We start from the raw sequence: 16,333 nt of genomic DNA, 5'->3' as shown, positions 1-16,333 counted from the left end.
GTGCAGGCACCATTCACTGAGTTGTGGATGCAGCCCAGTTCATCACACAGACCAGACTCCCCATCATTGACTCCATCTACACTTCACGCTGCCTTGGGAAAGCAGCCAACATATCCAATGAACCTTCCCCACTCCAGTCATTCCTTCTTCTCTCCGCTCTCATCGGGCAGAAGATACAGAACCCTGAAAGTTAGCACCACCAGACTCAGAAAGCATCTTCCCCTCCGTTATCCAATTCTCCAACCTACCTCACTGCAGATATTGGACATTGTCTTTGAAACATTTGCGCTACAATGCTGAGAACTATATTTGGCACTGTGTATCTTTCCTTTCATTTAATCTAATAGTCATAGAGTCATACAGCGAGGAAACGGACCCTTCGGCCCAACTTTTCCACGCTGACCAACATGACCCATCTACACTAGACCCACCTGCCTGCATTTGGCCCATATCCTTCTAAACTTATCCAACACATGTACCTGTCTAAATGTTTCTTGAACGATGCAATAGTACCTGCCTCAACTACCTCCCCCAGCAGCTCGTTCCATACATCCACCACCCTTTATGTTAATTATAATTGAGTTTGGTTTCATTGTATTTACGCAACGTATTATCTGATTTGATGCAAAACGAAGCATCTCACTGCATCTCGGTCACGTGACAATAATAAACCTAAACCCAAAGCATGATCTGCTTTGAAAAGACAAGACAATGGTGCCATCTTGTGGCATTTAACCTGCAGAAAGTATCAGCCATGGAGCTCCAATGGTGGCTACAAACCTCAGTTATCTCATCCTTTCTATCTGGAGCTCAGTTGTAGCTCAGTTGTATTTGCTGTTGGGGCAGCAAGTCCGACAAGAATCTCAAATACGAACTGAAATAAGACACTTAAGAGCCGTACTGAGGGAATGCTACGGTCTTTCAGAGGAGATGTTAAACATGCACCTTCTTGTACAGATGGTAGACAAAAAAGCTGGAGAAACTCAGTGGGTGAGGCAGCATCTATGGAGCGAAGGAATAGGCGACCGTTCGGGTCGAGACCCTTTTTCATGATTAGTTTAGTTTACAGATACAGCGTGGAAATAGGCCATTGGGCCAACCGAGCCCACTCTGACCAACCATCACCCATACACTAGTTCAATCCTACACACAATTTAAAGCGACCATTAACCTACAAACAAGCACGTCTCTCGGATGTGGGAGGAAACCGGATCACCCGGAGAAAACCCACCGGTCACAGGGAGACTGTACAAACTCTGTACAGACAGCACCCGTAATAAGGATCGAACCCGGGTTTCCTCCCACACTCCAAAGATCTACAGGTTTGGAGGTTAATTGGAGGTTAATTAGCTTCAGTAAAATTGTAAAATTGTCCCTAGTGTGAAGGATAGTGTTAGTGTACGGGGTGATCGCTGGTCAGCATGGACTCGGTGGGTCGAAGGGCTATTTCTGCGCTGCATCTCTAAGCTAAACTAAAAGCCTTAAAATCAAAAGTCTATTCAGGAATTCATCACAACTTCAGGCTGAAATGTCAGGACATAAATTAACATGATCTTTACAACACAGAAACAGGCCCCAGAGCCCCCTGTTCTGTACTGGTGTTTATGATTCTCATGAGACTCCTTCCTTCAACCATCGAGATTCACCCTTCACTGTGGAAGTTCACAATTCTCCTCAGCATCCCAGCAAGATTGCTTTCCAAAATTCTTACAGAACTTACCGGGTGATCGAAATCCAAGTCTGGGTCATATTTGGAAACCAATTGATGGCATCTGTCTAAATCTGATAGCTTTTTTGGAAACCAATGATCTAGAGATAGGGACAAAATGCAAAAACAGATAAAGAACAGTACTTCCTGCATTGAATAGCCAGCCTTGTGCCCAAAGAGATACAATGGATAATCCATTTAAGCTGGATCAGTATTAGATAGGATAATCCTACAGCACTTTAGGATACAAATCAACAAAATAATTAGGAGACACAGGTGGCAGCATGGTGGCACAGTGGAGATGCTGCCTCACAATGCCAGAGACCCACGATCGATGCAGGTTTGCACGGAGTTTGCACGTTCTCCCTGTGACCGCATGGGTTTTCTCCAGGTGCTCTGATTTCCTCCCACATTCCAAAGATGTACAGGTTTGTAGGTTAATTGGCTTTGGTAAAGTTGTGAATCTTCCCTAGGTCAGTGCTAGTGCACAGGGATCGCTGGTCGGCTTGGACTCGGTGCTGACGTACTGAAATAACTCAGCAGGTCAGGCAGCACCTCTGGAGAACATGGGTAGGTGACGTTTCTGGTCGGGACCCTTCTTCAGTCTGATAGTAGCACAGCTTAAGGGAGAGGAATGCTGCAGAACTCCTGGGCACACTGCAGCTCGGCAGGGAGTGCTGCAAGAAATGCGTCAGATAATGCGTCATACAAAGAAAGTTTGGGGCAACTTTGTTACACAGAGGGTGGTGAGTGCCGGAATGCAAGGCCAGGGTTGGTACATAAAGCAGGTATGATCATAGCATTTAAGATGCTACTTTTGATAGGCAGGAGGTGACGGGCCATGGCCTCTAGAGGGAGCCGCCGAGTCCGGCCCCGGCTCCCCTGGCCACAAGAGCAAGAGAGTGAACCAGAGGCACAATGTCTGAGAGTGGCCCAGGTGAGCTGAGGGACGATGGTTCGCTGGACAATCCAGATGAAGGTGATGGTTGGCGGCCCTGCAGCAACCTGGGGCTCACCAGGATCGGGCGCCGCTCCATGAGACCCAGCACAGGGACTGAACCTGATTTTAAAATGGCACCAAATCCTGGCGACTATTGCATGTGGTCTCAGTGGACTATTTCTATACTTTAGTTTACTTTAATTTAGTTCAGAGGTACAGCGTGGAAACAGGCTCTTCAGCCCACCAGGTTTGCGCTGATCAGCGATTACCATGCACTAATAGTATCCTATACGCTACCGCCAATTCATAATTTTTACCGAAGCCACTTAACCTACAAACCTGTACGTCTCTGGTGTGCGGGAGGAAACTGGAGCACCCAGGGTAAACCCAGGCGTCACGGAGAGAATGTACAAACTCTGGAGTCAGGATTGAACCCGGTTCTCTGGAGTTGTAAGGCTGCAACTCTACCACTATGCCAACATGCGATCCCCAATGCACTTTTGGTAGTATGGGGATTGTGCTTGGGTGTGGCAAAACTTTACTGAACTGTGTGCAAAATAAGAATTTCACTCCACGTCTGTACACGTGATAATAAAGAACCACTGAATGTGCAGGGAATGGAGGGCTGTAGATATTGCGCTGGTAGATAAGAGAAGGCACAATCATCGTGGGCCGAAGGGCCTGTTCCTGTACTGTACTGTTCTATGTTCTATGAAAGTAATTATCAGATATATTCAAGGTCCAGCTGTTGTTCAACGTTGTTTAATCTTTCTTTGGTGTAATTGCAAAATTATTGTCAAGCTTACACTCTGCTCTAGGGCATGAGGAGAGATGTGAAAAATCATCGCCTGGTTCTTTCAACCTCACTCAGTCTGCTTTTCAATCATCGGTACCAATGCTTAGCAGAAATTATGGAGATGTGGACGTGTGATTGGGATGCATATTTTGATTATAACCTATGTGTTATCTAGGCATGTTGACTGAATGTATGTCATATCTTTAAAGGTGGTTACATGCCATCTATTGCATATGAATAGAATCTACAGCTGAACGTCTGTAAAGGTTAAAGAAATTACAACAGTTGAAATAAAGATGAGCAGTTTGTCTCTGTTCCTACTGGTCTCTGGGTCAGAAGGACATGGGCTCAAGATTTCTGCCAGGATTTGGAAACATTAAACATTCAGACACTTTGTTGCAGTGCTAAGCAACCACAGAATATCTTTATCAAATGAGAAATTAAAGACCCTGTGGCATTATTTAATTCTGATTCCTCTGGTAACATGCTTCTCTCAAATAACAGCAATGCAAATCATCAGATCTGGGTTAATAATGTGTGCAATATAGGTGGTTCACATATAATAATAATCATATTGCCTGCATATTAATCCAGTGTACATGCTACATCGTGGAATATTCTGAAGGACTGGATAAGGCATTATATCTTTACATACTTTAGCGTTGTACTTCTCATCCTGAATATTTATGTTTTTTTTAGTTTAGTTTAGAGATACAGCATGGAAACAGGCCCTTCGGCCCACCGAGACCATGCACCAACCATCACCCCACGCACTAGTTCTATCCTACACGCAAGGGGCAATTTACGGAAGCCAATTAACCTACAAACCCACACGTCTTTGGAATGTGGGAGGAAACGGAACACCCAGAGAAAACCCGGAGAATGTACAAACTCAGTACAGATAGTGGTCAGGATCGAACCCAGGAGGAAACGCAGAATAGTTAGAGAGAGTAAAAGAGCAACACTCTTACATTTCTCTTCTTTTGTTGTTTTCACTTCTTCAGCAACTCTTTTCAAGGAACTGACCAAGGTGCTGATGTCTGAGCTGTTTGTTTCACAGCGGGTGAAGAATTCGAGTATCTCCGGGTTATATTTAGATTTCTTGGATGGCCTTGTTTCAATGTGGTGAATCTTGGCTTCAAAGGTCTGTGGTACGGGGAGAAAAAAATTTTTTTTTAAACAATGCAGAAATTTACAGTTGCATTTTCAGACCATAACATCCAGGTCCCATGCAAAATTATTCTACTGCATAATTCTCTTCACTACTGATTAGCTCCCATTCCAATTCCCATTAATTTCCTCATCCAGGTTACCCAATGAGCTCCACCAATATTTTCCCGAAAATAGGTAACAATATATAGGGCGTCCGGAGACCGGGATCAATCCTGACATTGGGTGCTGTTTTTGTGGTGTTTGCACGTGACCACGTTGGTTTCCTCGGGGTGCTCTGGTTTTCTCCCACCTACCAAAGACATGTGGCGTTGAAGGTTAATTGGTGCTCTGCACATTGCCTCTAATGCTTCGGGAGTGGATGAGAGAATAGGAGAGCATAGAAACCAATGTGACATGTGTGACTCAGGTGGGCCATAGAGCCTGTTTCCATGTGTAAACTGAACTAAACTAAACTAAATTTCTACATCACTGTTGATTAGCATTTAATCAATAGATATCAGTTCAGATGCCCATTAAAGGAACTCCAAGTTCAAAATATAGAAACAAGGAACAGCAGTTGCTAGTTTACACCAAAGATAGACACAAAATGCTGGAGTAACTCAGAGAGTCAGGTAGCATCCCTGGAGAAAAGGGATGGGTGACATTTCAGATCGGGACCCTTCTTCAGACTGAAAGGGGGGGGGGGAGGGGCAGTGAAGTTGGAGGCTAGTCTAGACCAGGCCCAATCAAGGGGCAAGTGGGAGGGGAGTGGAGTTTAACCCAGATGTATGACCATTGAATTCTCTACTTTTATGAGACTTCTACTTACACTCCCCTTCCCTCTTGTCTCCTTCCTCCACCCTAGTCATTTTACCAGTTCCATAGTTCTTCACATTGTTTCCCTCATGAGATTGTACCTTCCCTAACCAACAATGGACCTGCCAGGCACCGCCCTGCCTTAGATCATTTGTGGCTGGCCCTGATTGATCCTGGTCTTTTCTCGTCTACAGCTCTTCACACCCCTACCCCCCACCCCTTACTTTCAATATGAAGAAGGGTCCTGACCCGAAACATACCCATCCTTTTTCTCCAGAGATGCTGCCTGACCCGTTGAATTATTCCAGCACTTTGTGCCTATCCAGGAATTTATTGTTTTCTTCATAAATATTGCCTGAAATTAATATGCTTTGTACTAGTGCCCTCTAGTCATATATTTATTGCCCTTCATATGCAGGTTAGGTAAGAATACTTCATTAGACCAAAGTATCATGTGCTCTTAATCTTTTCTCTTTTCTCTATTCTCCTATACCTTTACTCAGAAATTGGCCTCTGAAGCCTTCTGGACCCATCTTGGTCACTTCTCCAAGAATTGTTTTCAGATCAATGAATGTCGTTCAGCACAGTGAGCAAATTTGCTGCAGTCGACAATATACTTAACACTCACAGATTGGTCTTTTCATCAAAGTATACAAAGAAATCTATGTTGTGTCATGTAGTGAAAACAAAATTAATTATGCTGGTGATTTTTTAATTTATATGGCTATAAATTTCACTACAAATCTTAATTGTCTCAATTAGTGTCACTCCATTGTCCTTCCGTATCCCAGTGATGCAAATCTAACTGAGTTTGGCTGCATAAATTACAAAATAATTTACAGATTGTCACTCCTCCGTTACCCCAGGTTGTGGCAGATGCTGGCTACCCCAAAAGGCTAAATCTCCACGGTTTCCCATTACTGCTAATGCATGTTGTGTTGCTTGTAATCAAATTCTTATGTGATACAATACAAAATGTATTATTCTGCCACAAAAGTACATGTATGTGATAAGGTCATCAGTGATAGGAGCAAAGTTAGGCCATTCAGCCCGTCAAGTCTATTCCACCATTCAATCATGACTGATCTATCTCTCCCTCCTAACCACATTCTCCTGCCCTTTCCTAATAACCCCTGACACCCATACTAATCAAGAATCTATCTATCTGCTCCTTAAAAATATTAATTGACGTGGCCTCCACAGCCTTTTGTGGCAAAGAATTCCACAGATTCACCACCCTTAGACTAAAGAATGTGTTTTGTTACTCCTACAAGGTTCAATAATCAATTGTCATTACTATAAAAAACGGAGCTTAGAGCCCAGGTTTTAGCTCTGGGAATTGCTTAAGTGATGTAGCTGTTTCATTTCTGCCCATCGAGTCTGCTTTATCCCCTTCTGTACATTGAAACAATGGTAATGTTTCTATCTTTAAACTTAAACACAGGCTATGCAGTGATCGCATTGAATGACAAAAACAGGCTCAAATAAGTAAATAGACAACTCATTGGTCGGACTTTCCATGTTTTTAGGTTTAAGGGTCAAAGTAAAATAAAATGGTACCAGCAATCATCCACACACTGATCTGTAGAAGGGTCTCAACCCGAAATGTCACCGATTCCTTTTCTCCAGAGATGCTGGCTGACCCATCGAGTTACTGCAACATTTTGTGTCTATCTAGTTCTATGTTACCCCACATTTTGCAAACTACACACATTGGGAGAATTTACAGAAGCCAAGGGGAGAGAGGGTTTGACAGGGTTACTTCAAATTAGAGAAATCAAGATCATATCACTGGGTTGTAAGCTGCCCAAGCGAAATATGAGGTGCTGTTCCTCCAATTTGCGTGATGAAATAAATAGTGATGCAAGTGATTTCAATTCCTTCAATTCCCTCGGGTTGACTCCAGCATGGGGAAAAGGAGTTGTTAATTCACATGGTTGATGTAATGAAAACAAAGTGATGTTAAATGTGAATTCAATTTCTGCCTGATTGTTATCCGACCTCCTACCCTTGCTAAGGCCACTTGTTCAATCAGCTGGGAAGTTAAAAAAAACCTGACATGGAATATTAAATTACCCTTCTGTGTGACCATAATAATGTATGGCTGGTTTCTTGCTTCTGCCCCAGAGGCTGTGCTTTAGCATGCAAATACCATTGTAACTGAATCTGTTTTAACGATTTATTTGTTTTGCCAAGAGGGACCTAGAAATAAATGCCGTTATCTCACATATCATCCATGTGGGTCTGCCAATCTCTAATCCTTTCTTAAGGTAATAGCTCCAATTTGAAATTGTGCATTAGTGTCTGTGCCTCAGAACAGAAATGGGACTTTGTTTGTTTCACCTTTTATTCCACAAAAATGCACCAAATGCATCCTTCCTCCCCCCTGCATCTTTACTGTTAGACAGCATCTCCGGAGAACATGGATAAGTGACGTTTCTGGTTGAGATCATTCTTTTAGAATGATTGTAGCATGATGGAGAAAGCAGGAAAAGAGATGGGGTTGGGACAAAACCTGGCAAATGAGGCCCGCTCCCACATCTTTCTCAGCTTTCTCCCCCCTCCCCCCCCCCCACTACTATCACTGAGGAAGGACACTAACCAGAAACATCGCCTATCCATTTCCATCAGAGATGCTGCCTGATCTGCTGAGTTACTCCAGCATTTTGTGTTCTATGCAAGATTTCGGCATCTGCAGTTCCTTGTGCCCCAAATATATTGCAAAAACTGACGATATATTAAGTGAAATTTGTGATGGTTTGTCTCCTCCTTGTAAACTCAGGATAAACCAAAAGAGAAAGAATCCTCGGGTGAATTATTGAGGAAGGAACTGTAGATGGTGGTTTACACCGAAGATAGACACAAAAAGCTGTAGTAACTCAGCAGGACAGGCAGCATCTCTGGAGAGAAGGAATGGGTGACGTTTTGGATCGAGACCCTTCTTCACACTCGGGCAATGGCTTTTTGCCTCAGACTCATTGCATGCACCTACGAGGTCCACATTTAGCCCTAAAGGCTCAAGCCCTCAAGCCCCATTAACCCATTGTGCATTAGTTACCATCACATCACCACAAACAACTTGTGGACTTCAGAAGCTGAAATGTCAGGTTGCATGCCCTGCTACGAATGGATGAACCCTAAACCCAGGTGAAAGATTTATTTTAAAGCAGTGCAATCGACAACTTTCTGAACATGTTTATAAAGTGCATTTCCAATGTTTTTCATCTTACTAGAGTGCGGACAATCTTGCCTGAGTTTATTCTTACCTTGAACCATACCAATTTATTTTGGAATTGAATTGTCAATAATTCATCGGAATAATGATTTGAGCAAACTCCTGTCTCTTTAGACATTAGAGATGCAGCACTGAAACAGGCACTTTGGCCCACCGAGTCAGCGCTGACCAGCAATCACCCCCACACATTAACACTATCCTACACACTAGGAACAATTTTAACAAACCTGCATGTCTTTGGAGGAAACCCGGAGCACCCAGAGAAAACCCACATGGTCACGGGGAGAACGCACAAACTTCATACAGACAGCACCCGTAGTCAGGATTGAACCCAGGTCTCTGGCACTGTAAGGCAGCAGCTCTACCGCTGCAGCTCTGTGTTGCCCTTACTCAACATCGCCTTAACTCAATCATTTCAAACACTTTCCACACTGCCTGAGTCTGTCTGAAGTCACCAACTCTGACACGAATGTATAGACCTCTTCAGTCACTGACCTCAATATGGAAGCAGTTGCCAGTGTAACTCTGAGACGTGAAAACCAAAGGATCACAGAGTGTCAGCTACAGTCCAGTGGCGCAGCTGGTGGAGCTGCTGCCTCGCTGCGCCAGAGACCCGGATTTGATCCTGACCTTTGGAGCTGTCTGTGCGGAGTTTGCATGTTCTCCCTTTGACCTCATGTGTTTCCTCCGGGTGCTCCGGTTTCCTCCCACATCCCAAAGAACTACGGCTTGTAGGTTAATTGGCCTCTGTAAATTGCTCCTAATGTGTACGGAGTGGATGAGAAAGTAAGATAACATACAACGAGTGTGAACGGGTGATCACTGGTCACGGTGTACTTGGTGTACTTGGTGTACTTGATGTACTTGGTGGACCAAAAAGCTTTTATAGCTTTCATAGATGCTGCCTCACCCACTGAGTTTCTCCAGCATTTTTGTCTACCTTCCATTTTCCAGCATCTGCAGTTCCTTCTTAAACATAAAGCTTTTATCCATGCTATTTTTTTCAATCAAAACACATAGAACATTGAAAGGTACAACAAGGAAACAGGTCTTTCGGTCCATATCTGCATCAAATATGATGCCAAAATAAACTAATCTGCCTGCACATGAGGGCTAACGGAATCAAGGGATATGGGGTGAAAACAGAAACAGGGTACTGATTCTGGATGATCAGCCATGATCATATTGAATGGTGGTGCTGGCTCAAAGGGCCAAATGGCCTAATCCTGCATCTATTTTCTATCTTTCTATATGAACCATATTCCTCCATATCCATGTGCTTATTTGAAACCCTTTTAAATGCCACTATCGAATCTGCCTCCACCGCCACCTCTGACAGCACATTCCAGGCTCCCACCACCCTCTGTGTAAAAAACTTGCCCTGCACATCTCCTTTAAACTCTGCCTTTCTCACCTTCTAGTCCTTGACATTTTTGCCATGGGATAAAGGTACTGATTGTTTACCGTATCTAGGCCTTTCATAATTTTATGTATTTCTAGGCTCGAAGCTATAATCTGACAAATGTAATTTTTTTTTCATCTCATTAACTAGGTAATTGTTAACCGGTTTGAAGGACAAGATTATCTTGTATTATCCAAGGTCCAAAACAGTTAATTTAACTTCATGAATCATGCCCAATATTGGATGTTGTGACACACTGATGGCCGCAATGGCTAATGTTTGGTGTTACCTCGAACACTTTGAGCGTGCGGGAGAGAGCAGATCCCTTGCTGCAGCGGAGAGTGAAGAACAGGTTAACCATAGCTCTGCCATCCTTCTCCTCGAACACCAGCTGGTCCCCAGAATCCGCTGACTCAGCGGCAGCGGCGGCTGCTTCCCGCTCCTTCCGCGCATCTTCGATCAGTGACTGCCTGCGTCCGATGAAGTGGGGAGACTGACAATGCAAAGAAAGAACATCAGACAGGTTCAGAATTCAGCTTCACAGACCCATTGACAATTCACGAAAGCAACGTTCAACCTGATTTTACTCCTTGGGAGTGCAGGGGAGATCTCGTAGAGATGTATAAAATCATGAGGGGAATAGATAGGGTGAATAGATAAGCACACCAGAGACAAATAATCAGGAATGGATAGAAACAAGGTGCAGACGAAAGTGACACAAACTGAACAGAGAAGGCAAAAGAGGATAAGAGGAGAGGAAAGCAGACATAGAGGATAAGATCATAAGAGATAGGAGTATAATTAGGCCATTTGGCCCATCAAGTCTACACTGCCATTGCTGATCTATTTCTCCCTCCTAACCTAGCAATGTTACAAAATTTTGAGATTTTAAAAATCAAGTCTTTAATTTATCCCATAAGATAAAGCATAACAAGAAGTTTAATTTGACACCTAATTCACTTTCATATCTTCAGTATTAAAAAAGTTATGGCCATTTTCATACTCGGAAATTGGCATCTTGTTCCCTATTGCTTTTTCATTGACTTAACACAAAAGCTGTGATCGAGAACAGTCAAAAGCCCATAACTTTCTTAAAAATTAAGAGAATTGAAAGAAATGTTTAGTTATTTTAGATTGAAGCATTCTGAAACAAATATGAAACAATCTTACTTAGATCTTGAAATTAAAGCATATAATTAGTTAGTTACCTAATTGTAGCTAATTGCAAAATTCAATTACTAGATCTAAACATCTATCCATTTCTTAAGAATAGATTAACATTTTTAAATAGCCTAAGTGTCCAAATAACATTCACACAAGAATTCACAATATAACATAATTTTTAAATCTCATTGTCAATGGTTTATAGACCAAATGGAAGGAATTTAATGTTTAATACCTGTAAATTAATGGCTTTTAAATCAGTTTGCGAGTGGGTTTTTCCGGAACGCGACCATTTGGAACGTTGAGGTTGCGGTGATTTTAGTTCCCCATATCGGCAGCAAATACACTGCCGGTTCTTCGGGGGAAAAAATCACCGTTTCGCAATTTTTTTTAATTTTTAAATTTTTTTTTATTAGAAGTAAGTACAATCATATGGCACCAAAGTGCCTAATATATATTTTCGCAACTTAAAATGTGAATTAAATGCATCTTAAGAAACACTTTTATACATAAAAATAAACGACTTTCTTTTACCTGTCCCCGACATAAAATCCGGCCTCGTTGACGGTTTCAGAAGCTGATTTTAAAATCACTCCAGCGATGAACTTGTCGGAATAATTTTTTTTTTAAACACACAGAACAGCCGTCGGAACGATTCTTTAGCAAAATCTTGCACTCCAACAAAATATAATCCAGGACCAGGTCGGAAAAAAAACGCGTTTTAACCCCGCCCCCCCTCAAACGCGCCAAAATTGCACACACGGCCAGTGGCAGAATTGTAGCACCGCTGAAGGTAAGTATTGTAACATACCTACCTAACCCCATTCTCCTGCCTTCTCCCCATAACCTCTGACACCTCTGATGGATAGTTAGAAACATCTGAATCATTGGGATTCCCAAGGGAGGTAGAAATTAAAAGACACAACAATAGGAAATAATATAATGAGGAATAAAAGAGACCAATGGTGTTTACAGAGTACTATGTTTACTTATCTGGTGTGCTGCTGCAAGTAAGGATTTAATTGTTCCATTCCGGGACATATGACAGTAAAACACTCTTTACCATTGAAGGTAGACACAAAATGCTGGAATAACTCAGCGGGTGAGGCAGCATCTCTGGAGAGAAGGAATGGGTGACTTTTCTACAGAAACTCCCAGAAACTCTAAATGAATCTACAATCATACTTATACCAAAAATGGACAAGGATCTTGAAGACCCAGGTTCATACAGAGCTATAGCCCTCTTAAATACTGATCAGACACTCTTTACTCTTGACTCGACTCTTGATAAATTGAAGAGAGATCAAAGAAAGAGTGGATCAAAGAAGTATAGCTTATGAAGGGAGTTTCAGGATGAGGTCAGTCAAATGTGTTGATCCACATAAAAGGACAGAAAAATCCTCAGGCCAGGCAAAGCAAATGCTGAGATGAAATGGGAAATGATTCGTTTAATGACTGAACAATGACTGAACAAACATTTTAAACCTGTGGCAGCAAATCAGTAAATTTATCCCCAGATTCTGACCGACCCACCAAGTGTTCTAGCCCTTTCTGACTTTGTTTTAAAATGATAATGACATTATAACCATAGGGAACAAAACTTGCATCGGTTAGAGGGAAAGTATAAGCAAGGAACTGCAGGTGGCAATAAAAAGGCACAAAGTGCTTAGGAAACCTGAACGGAAACCTCTGGTGACCTTGCGCCCCACCCAAGGTTTCCGTGAGGTTCCCAGAGGTTTTGGTCACTCTCCCTAATGGTCGAAAGTGGTTTCCGCGTAGTCGAGGCTTCTTCTATGTTCCTGCGATTAATTCAACAAATTCAAAACCGGCCTCGACTAAAAATAGGTTGCCGTTTGGTCGAAGCCAGTGGAGTGGGGTTGCTATTTACTTACAGGCAGTTGAAGGCAATCTCCTTCGCTGACCGACCATTTTGATTGGCTCATTGGAGTTTTCAGCAAAGATCCTAGGATCTTTGGTTTTCAGAACCTAGAAGATCCGCCGGAAGCTAAAATGCCCGCTAACTTTATTAAACTTCTTAAAACTATCTCCACTCCCCCCCCCCCCATTCTCTCCCCTTCTCTCTCCTCTCTCCCCTTCTCTCCTCTTCTCCCCCCTTCTCTCTCCCCTTCTCTTCCCCTTCTCTCTCCCTCTCCCCTTCTCTGTCCTTCTCTCCCCTTCTTTCCCCTTCTCTCCCTCGCTCCCGCGCTCTCTAAAGGACTTACCGTGCTCTGTGGCAGCCGTTTACCTTCCTCTTCATCGTGCAGACAGCGCTCCTCGGTTGTCCCTGGCCCCCACCTTCATGATGTGTTTGTGTGTGTGTGTGTGCGGTTGGTAGCAAACATCCTGTGGGATCTTTGGTCAGATGCAACTCACACTTCGATGGAGGCTTTCCAGGCGAGGGACCAAAACCTCTGGCGACTCATGAAAACCTTGGGTGGGGCACAAGGTCACCAGAGGTTTCTGTTCAGGTTTCCTAAGTGGGACAGGGGCATTAACTCAGCGGGTCAGGCAGTATCTCTGGTGAAAATGAATAGATGACATTTTGGGTCGGTACCCTTCTTCAGATCCCTGTCAGATCCCATTCTGAGAAGGGTCCTAACCCGAAACATCACCTATCCATGTTCCCCAGAGATGCTGCCTGACTCGCTGAGTTACTCCAGCACATTGTGTCTTTTTTTCAATTAAAGAGAACCGGTTGGATGGAGAGAACAGACAGGTTTAAATTCTCAAGCAAAATATATTATTTACCTGAAGAAGGGCCCCGCCCCAAAATGTCACCTATCCATATCCTCCAAGGATGCTGCCCAATCCACGGATTTCCTCCAGATTTTGTGTTTTGCACAAGTTTCCAGAATCTGCAGTTCCTTGATTCTCCAGGTTTACTTTCTCATTAGATTTATGGATAGAAGTGAACTTATGGAAATAGTTTTAAAGCAAAACTTATCGATTGTGCACCACACCCCAAACTACCCATCTGCCTATTGCAGTTCTTTCTGCCCACATCACCATAGTGCCCATCGAGACATGGTCTGCGGCACCACATTGTTCCCATTATTCACTTCCCAGACAAATAGAAACAATTTATGGTAGATCATGTGAGACTATCTCAGAAGAAGATTTTTTTTTCATGAATCCTCATGCATTTATATACGGGGTTGCACCGTGTCTGGGTTAGGAACAAACAGACAGTGCGCCCCATTCAGCATTAGACTTTACTTTAGACTTTAGAGATACAGCGTGGAAACAGGCCCTTCGGCCCACGGGTTCCGCACCGGCCAGCGATCATCCCGTTTACTAGCAATATCCTACACACTAAGGACATTTACAATTAACCTACAAACCTGTACGCCTTTGGAGTGTGGGAGTAAACCGGGGCACCCGGAGAAAACTCACGCGATCACGGGGAGAACTAACAAACTCCGTACAGACAGCACACATGGCGCTGTAACGCAGCAACTCTACCTCTGCGCCACTGTAAAGAAACTGTTCACAGCAACTCAACAGCAAACGGTGTAAAGTAGAACAACGAACTGCAAATGCTGGTTTACAGAGAAGGACGCAGCGTGCTGGGGTAACTCAGCCGGTCAGGCAGCATCCTTGGAGAACATGGACAGGTGAAGTTTAGGGCCTGGACCCTCCTTCACTCATGCACGTTCTCCACGTTTTCCACAGTTACTCCAGCACATTGTGTCCTTCACGATGTAAAGTATCCGTCTGAAGGTAATATGGTCACTGGGATTCCGGTTATCCTTGATTTGGAATCGTTTCATGTATATCGGGAGTTGGACTATTTTTTTATGCTTAACAGGTAAGAGATTAGATTGAGGTGGGTCAAACAAGCACATGGGGAAATTAGAGATACAAATACTACCGATGCTGGGATCATGAGTAAAACACAAAGTGCCGGAGGAATACCGCGGGTCGGAGGGCATCTGTGGAGGGAATGGTTTCGGATCGGGACCCTTCTTCGGACATGGGATAGGTAAACAGTTCCAACCATTCGTCTGGGATGATGATGTCTGGGATGTGAAATTATATTATCGTTATGTTACCAGGAGCAAAAGCACTCCTCGTGATCACCTACAAAACATTTAAGAAAGTACAAATCAGAAAATTCCACCTCAAAGAGAAATATGGTGGTCCAGTTTTCTCGCTTGCTGTGTGAATGGCGAGGCGCTAGAATAACGTTTGTTGCAGTGACAGATGTCACTAGCGATTTGTTCCAAGCAGGTTAGCAGCTTGAAATAGAGAGTTGTAGAGAGAGAAAAAGTCCCACAACGCCCAACTTTCAGGCGAGTTCAGCATCGCACCGAGAGCGATCCTGATTAAAATGAACTCACCTCCTCGATGGATGTGCATTTACTAATTTGGGTAGTCTCTTATTTCCAACCGCTCTGCCTCTTTACCGAGCTGATGAACTGTCAAGGTTTTAAAGAGGTTCACATGCAATAAATAAAAAATAATTGGATGCCAAATAGAGCTTATACTCGCTGTAGGAAGGAACCGCAAATGCTGGTTTACACCGAAGATAGACACAGAATGCTGTGGTAACTCAGCGGGACAGGCAGCATCTCTGGAGAAAAGGAATCGGTGATGTTTCGGGTCGAGACTGAAAGTTTTGGGTCAGTCTGAAGAAGGGTCTCGACCCGAAACATCGCCTATTCCGATTCTCTAGGGATCTGAAGAAGGGTCTCGACCCGAAAAGTCACCCATTCCTTTTATCCAGAGACGCTACCTGTCCCGCTGAGTTATTCCAGCATTTTGTGTCTATGCTGTTTGACCCAATGAGTTACTCCAGCACTTTGTGTCTATCTTCGGAGCTTATATCTATTTAGTTTGCACTGCTGTGCGTTTCGGCGGAGCTCTGTTGTTGCACCGCGGGCACTTTCTGAACTATATTCTGGGTAAATCAATTCACTCTTTACCCTTCGACACTCTCCATTGTGAGCGTGGGAGTTAAACCTTCGTGCTGTGTAAACAACTCTCCTTTATGGAAAGGCATTTTTGTAAGATGCTCGATTATCGTGAAGTTTATGTTGAATTCACTGCCCATTTCGAATGTTTCACCCAGAGCAACGCGCGTAGTGCTGGAGGAACTCAGCGGGTCCGACGGCATCTGT

The 16,333-nt window shown here is 43.5% G+C and overlaps 1 protein-coding gene across 1 annotated transcript in view; it reads right to left on the bottom strand.

Annotated features, from left to right (window-relative positions):
- The window catches only part of th (tyrosine hydroxylase), a 44,866-nt gene that overhangs the window by 26,938 nt on the left and 1,595 nt on the right, over nt 1–16,333 (bottom strand). Inside the window, exons 2-4 of the mRNA XM_033039157.1 lie at nt 10,339–10,542; nt 4,416–4,590; nt 1,721–1,809 (exon numbers count right to left, since the gene is read on the bottom strand). Coding sequence (XP_032895048.1) covers nt 1,721–1,809; nt 4,416–4,590; nt 10,339–10,542 — 468 coding nt within the window. The remainder of the gene's footprint in view (nt 1–1,720; nt 1,810–4,415; nt 4,591–10,338; nt 10,543–16,333) is intronic.

Source organism: Amblyraja radiata, chromosome 20, assembly GCF_010909765.2.
Source record: "Amblyraja radiata isolate CabotCenter1 chromosome 20, sAmbRad1.1.pri, whole genome shotgun sequence".
Taxonomy (NCBI): Eukaryota; Metazoa; Chordata; class Chondrichthyes; order Rajiformes; family Rajidae; genus Amblyraja; species Amblyraja radiata.
The sequence above is the reverse complement of the archived record's forward strand: the minus strand, read 5'-3'. Positions and strand labels throughout refer to the sequence as shown.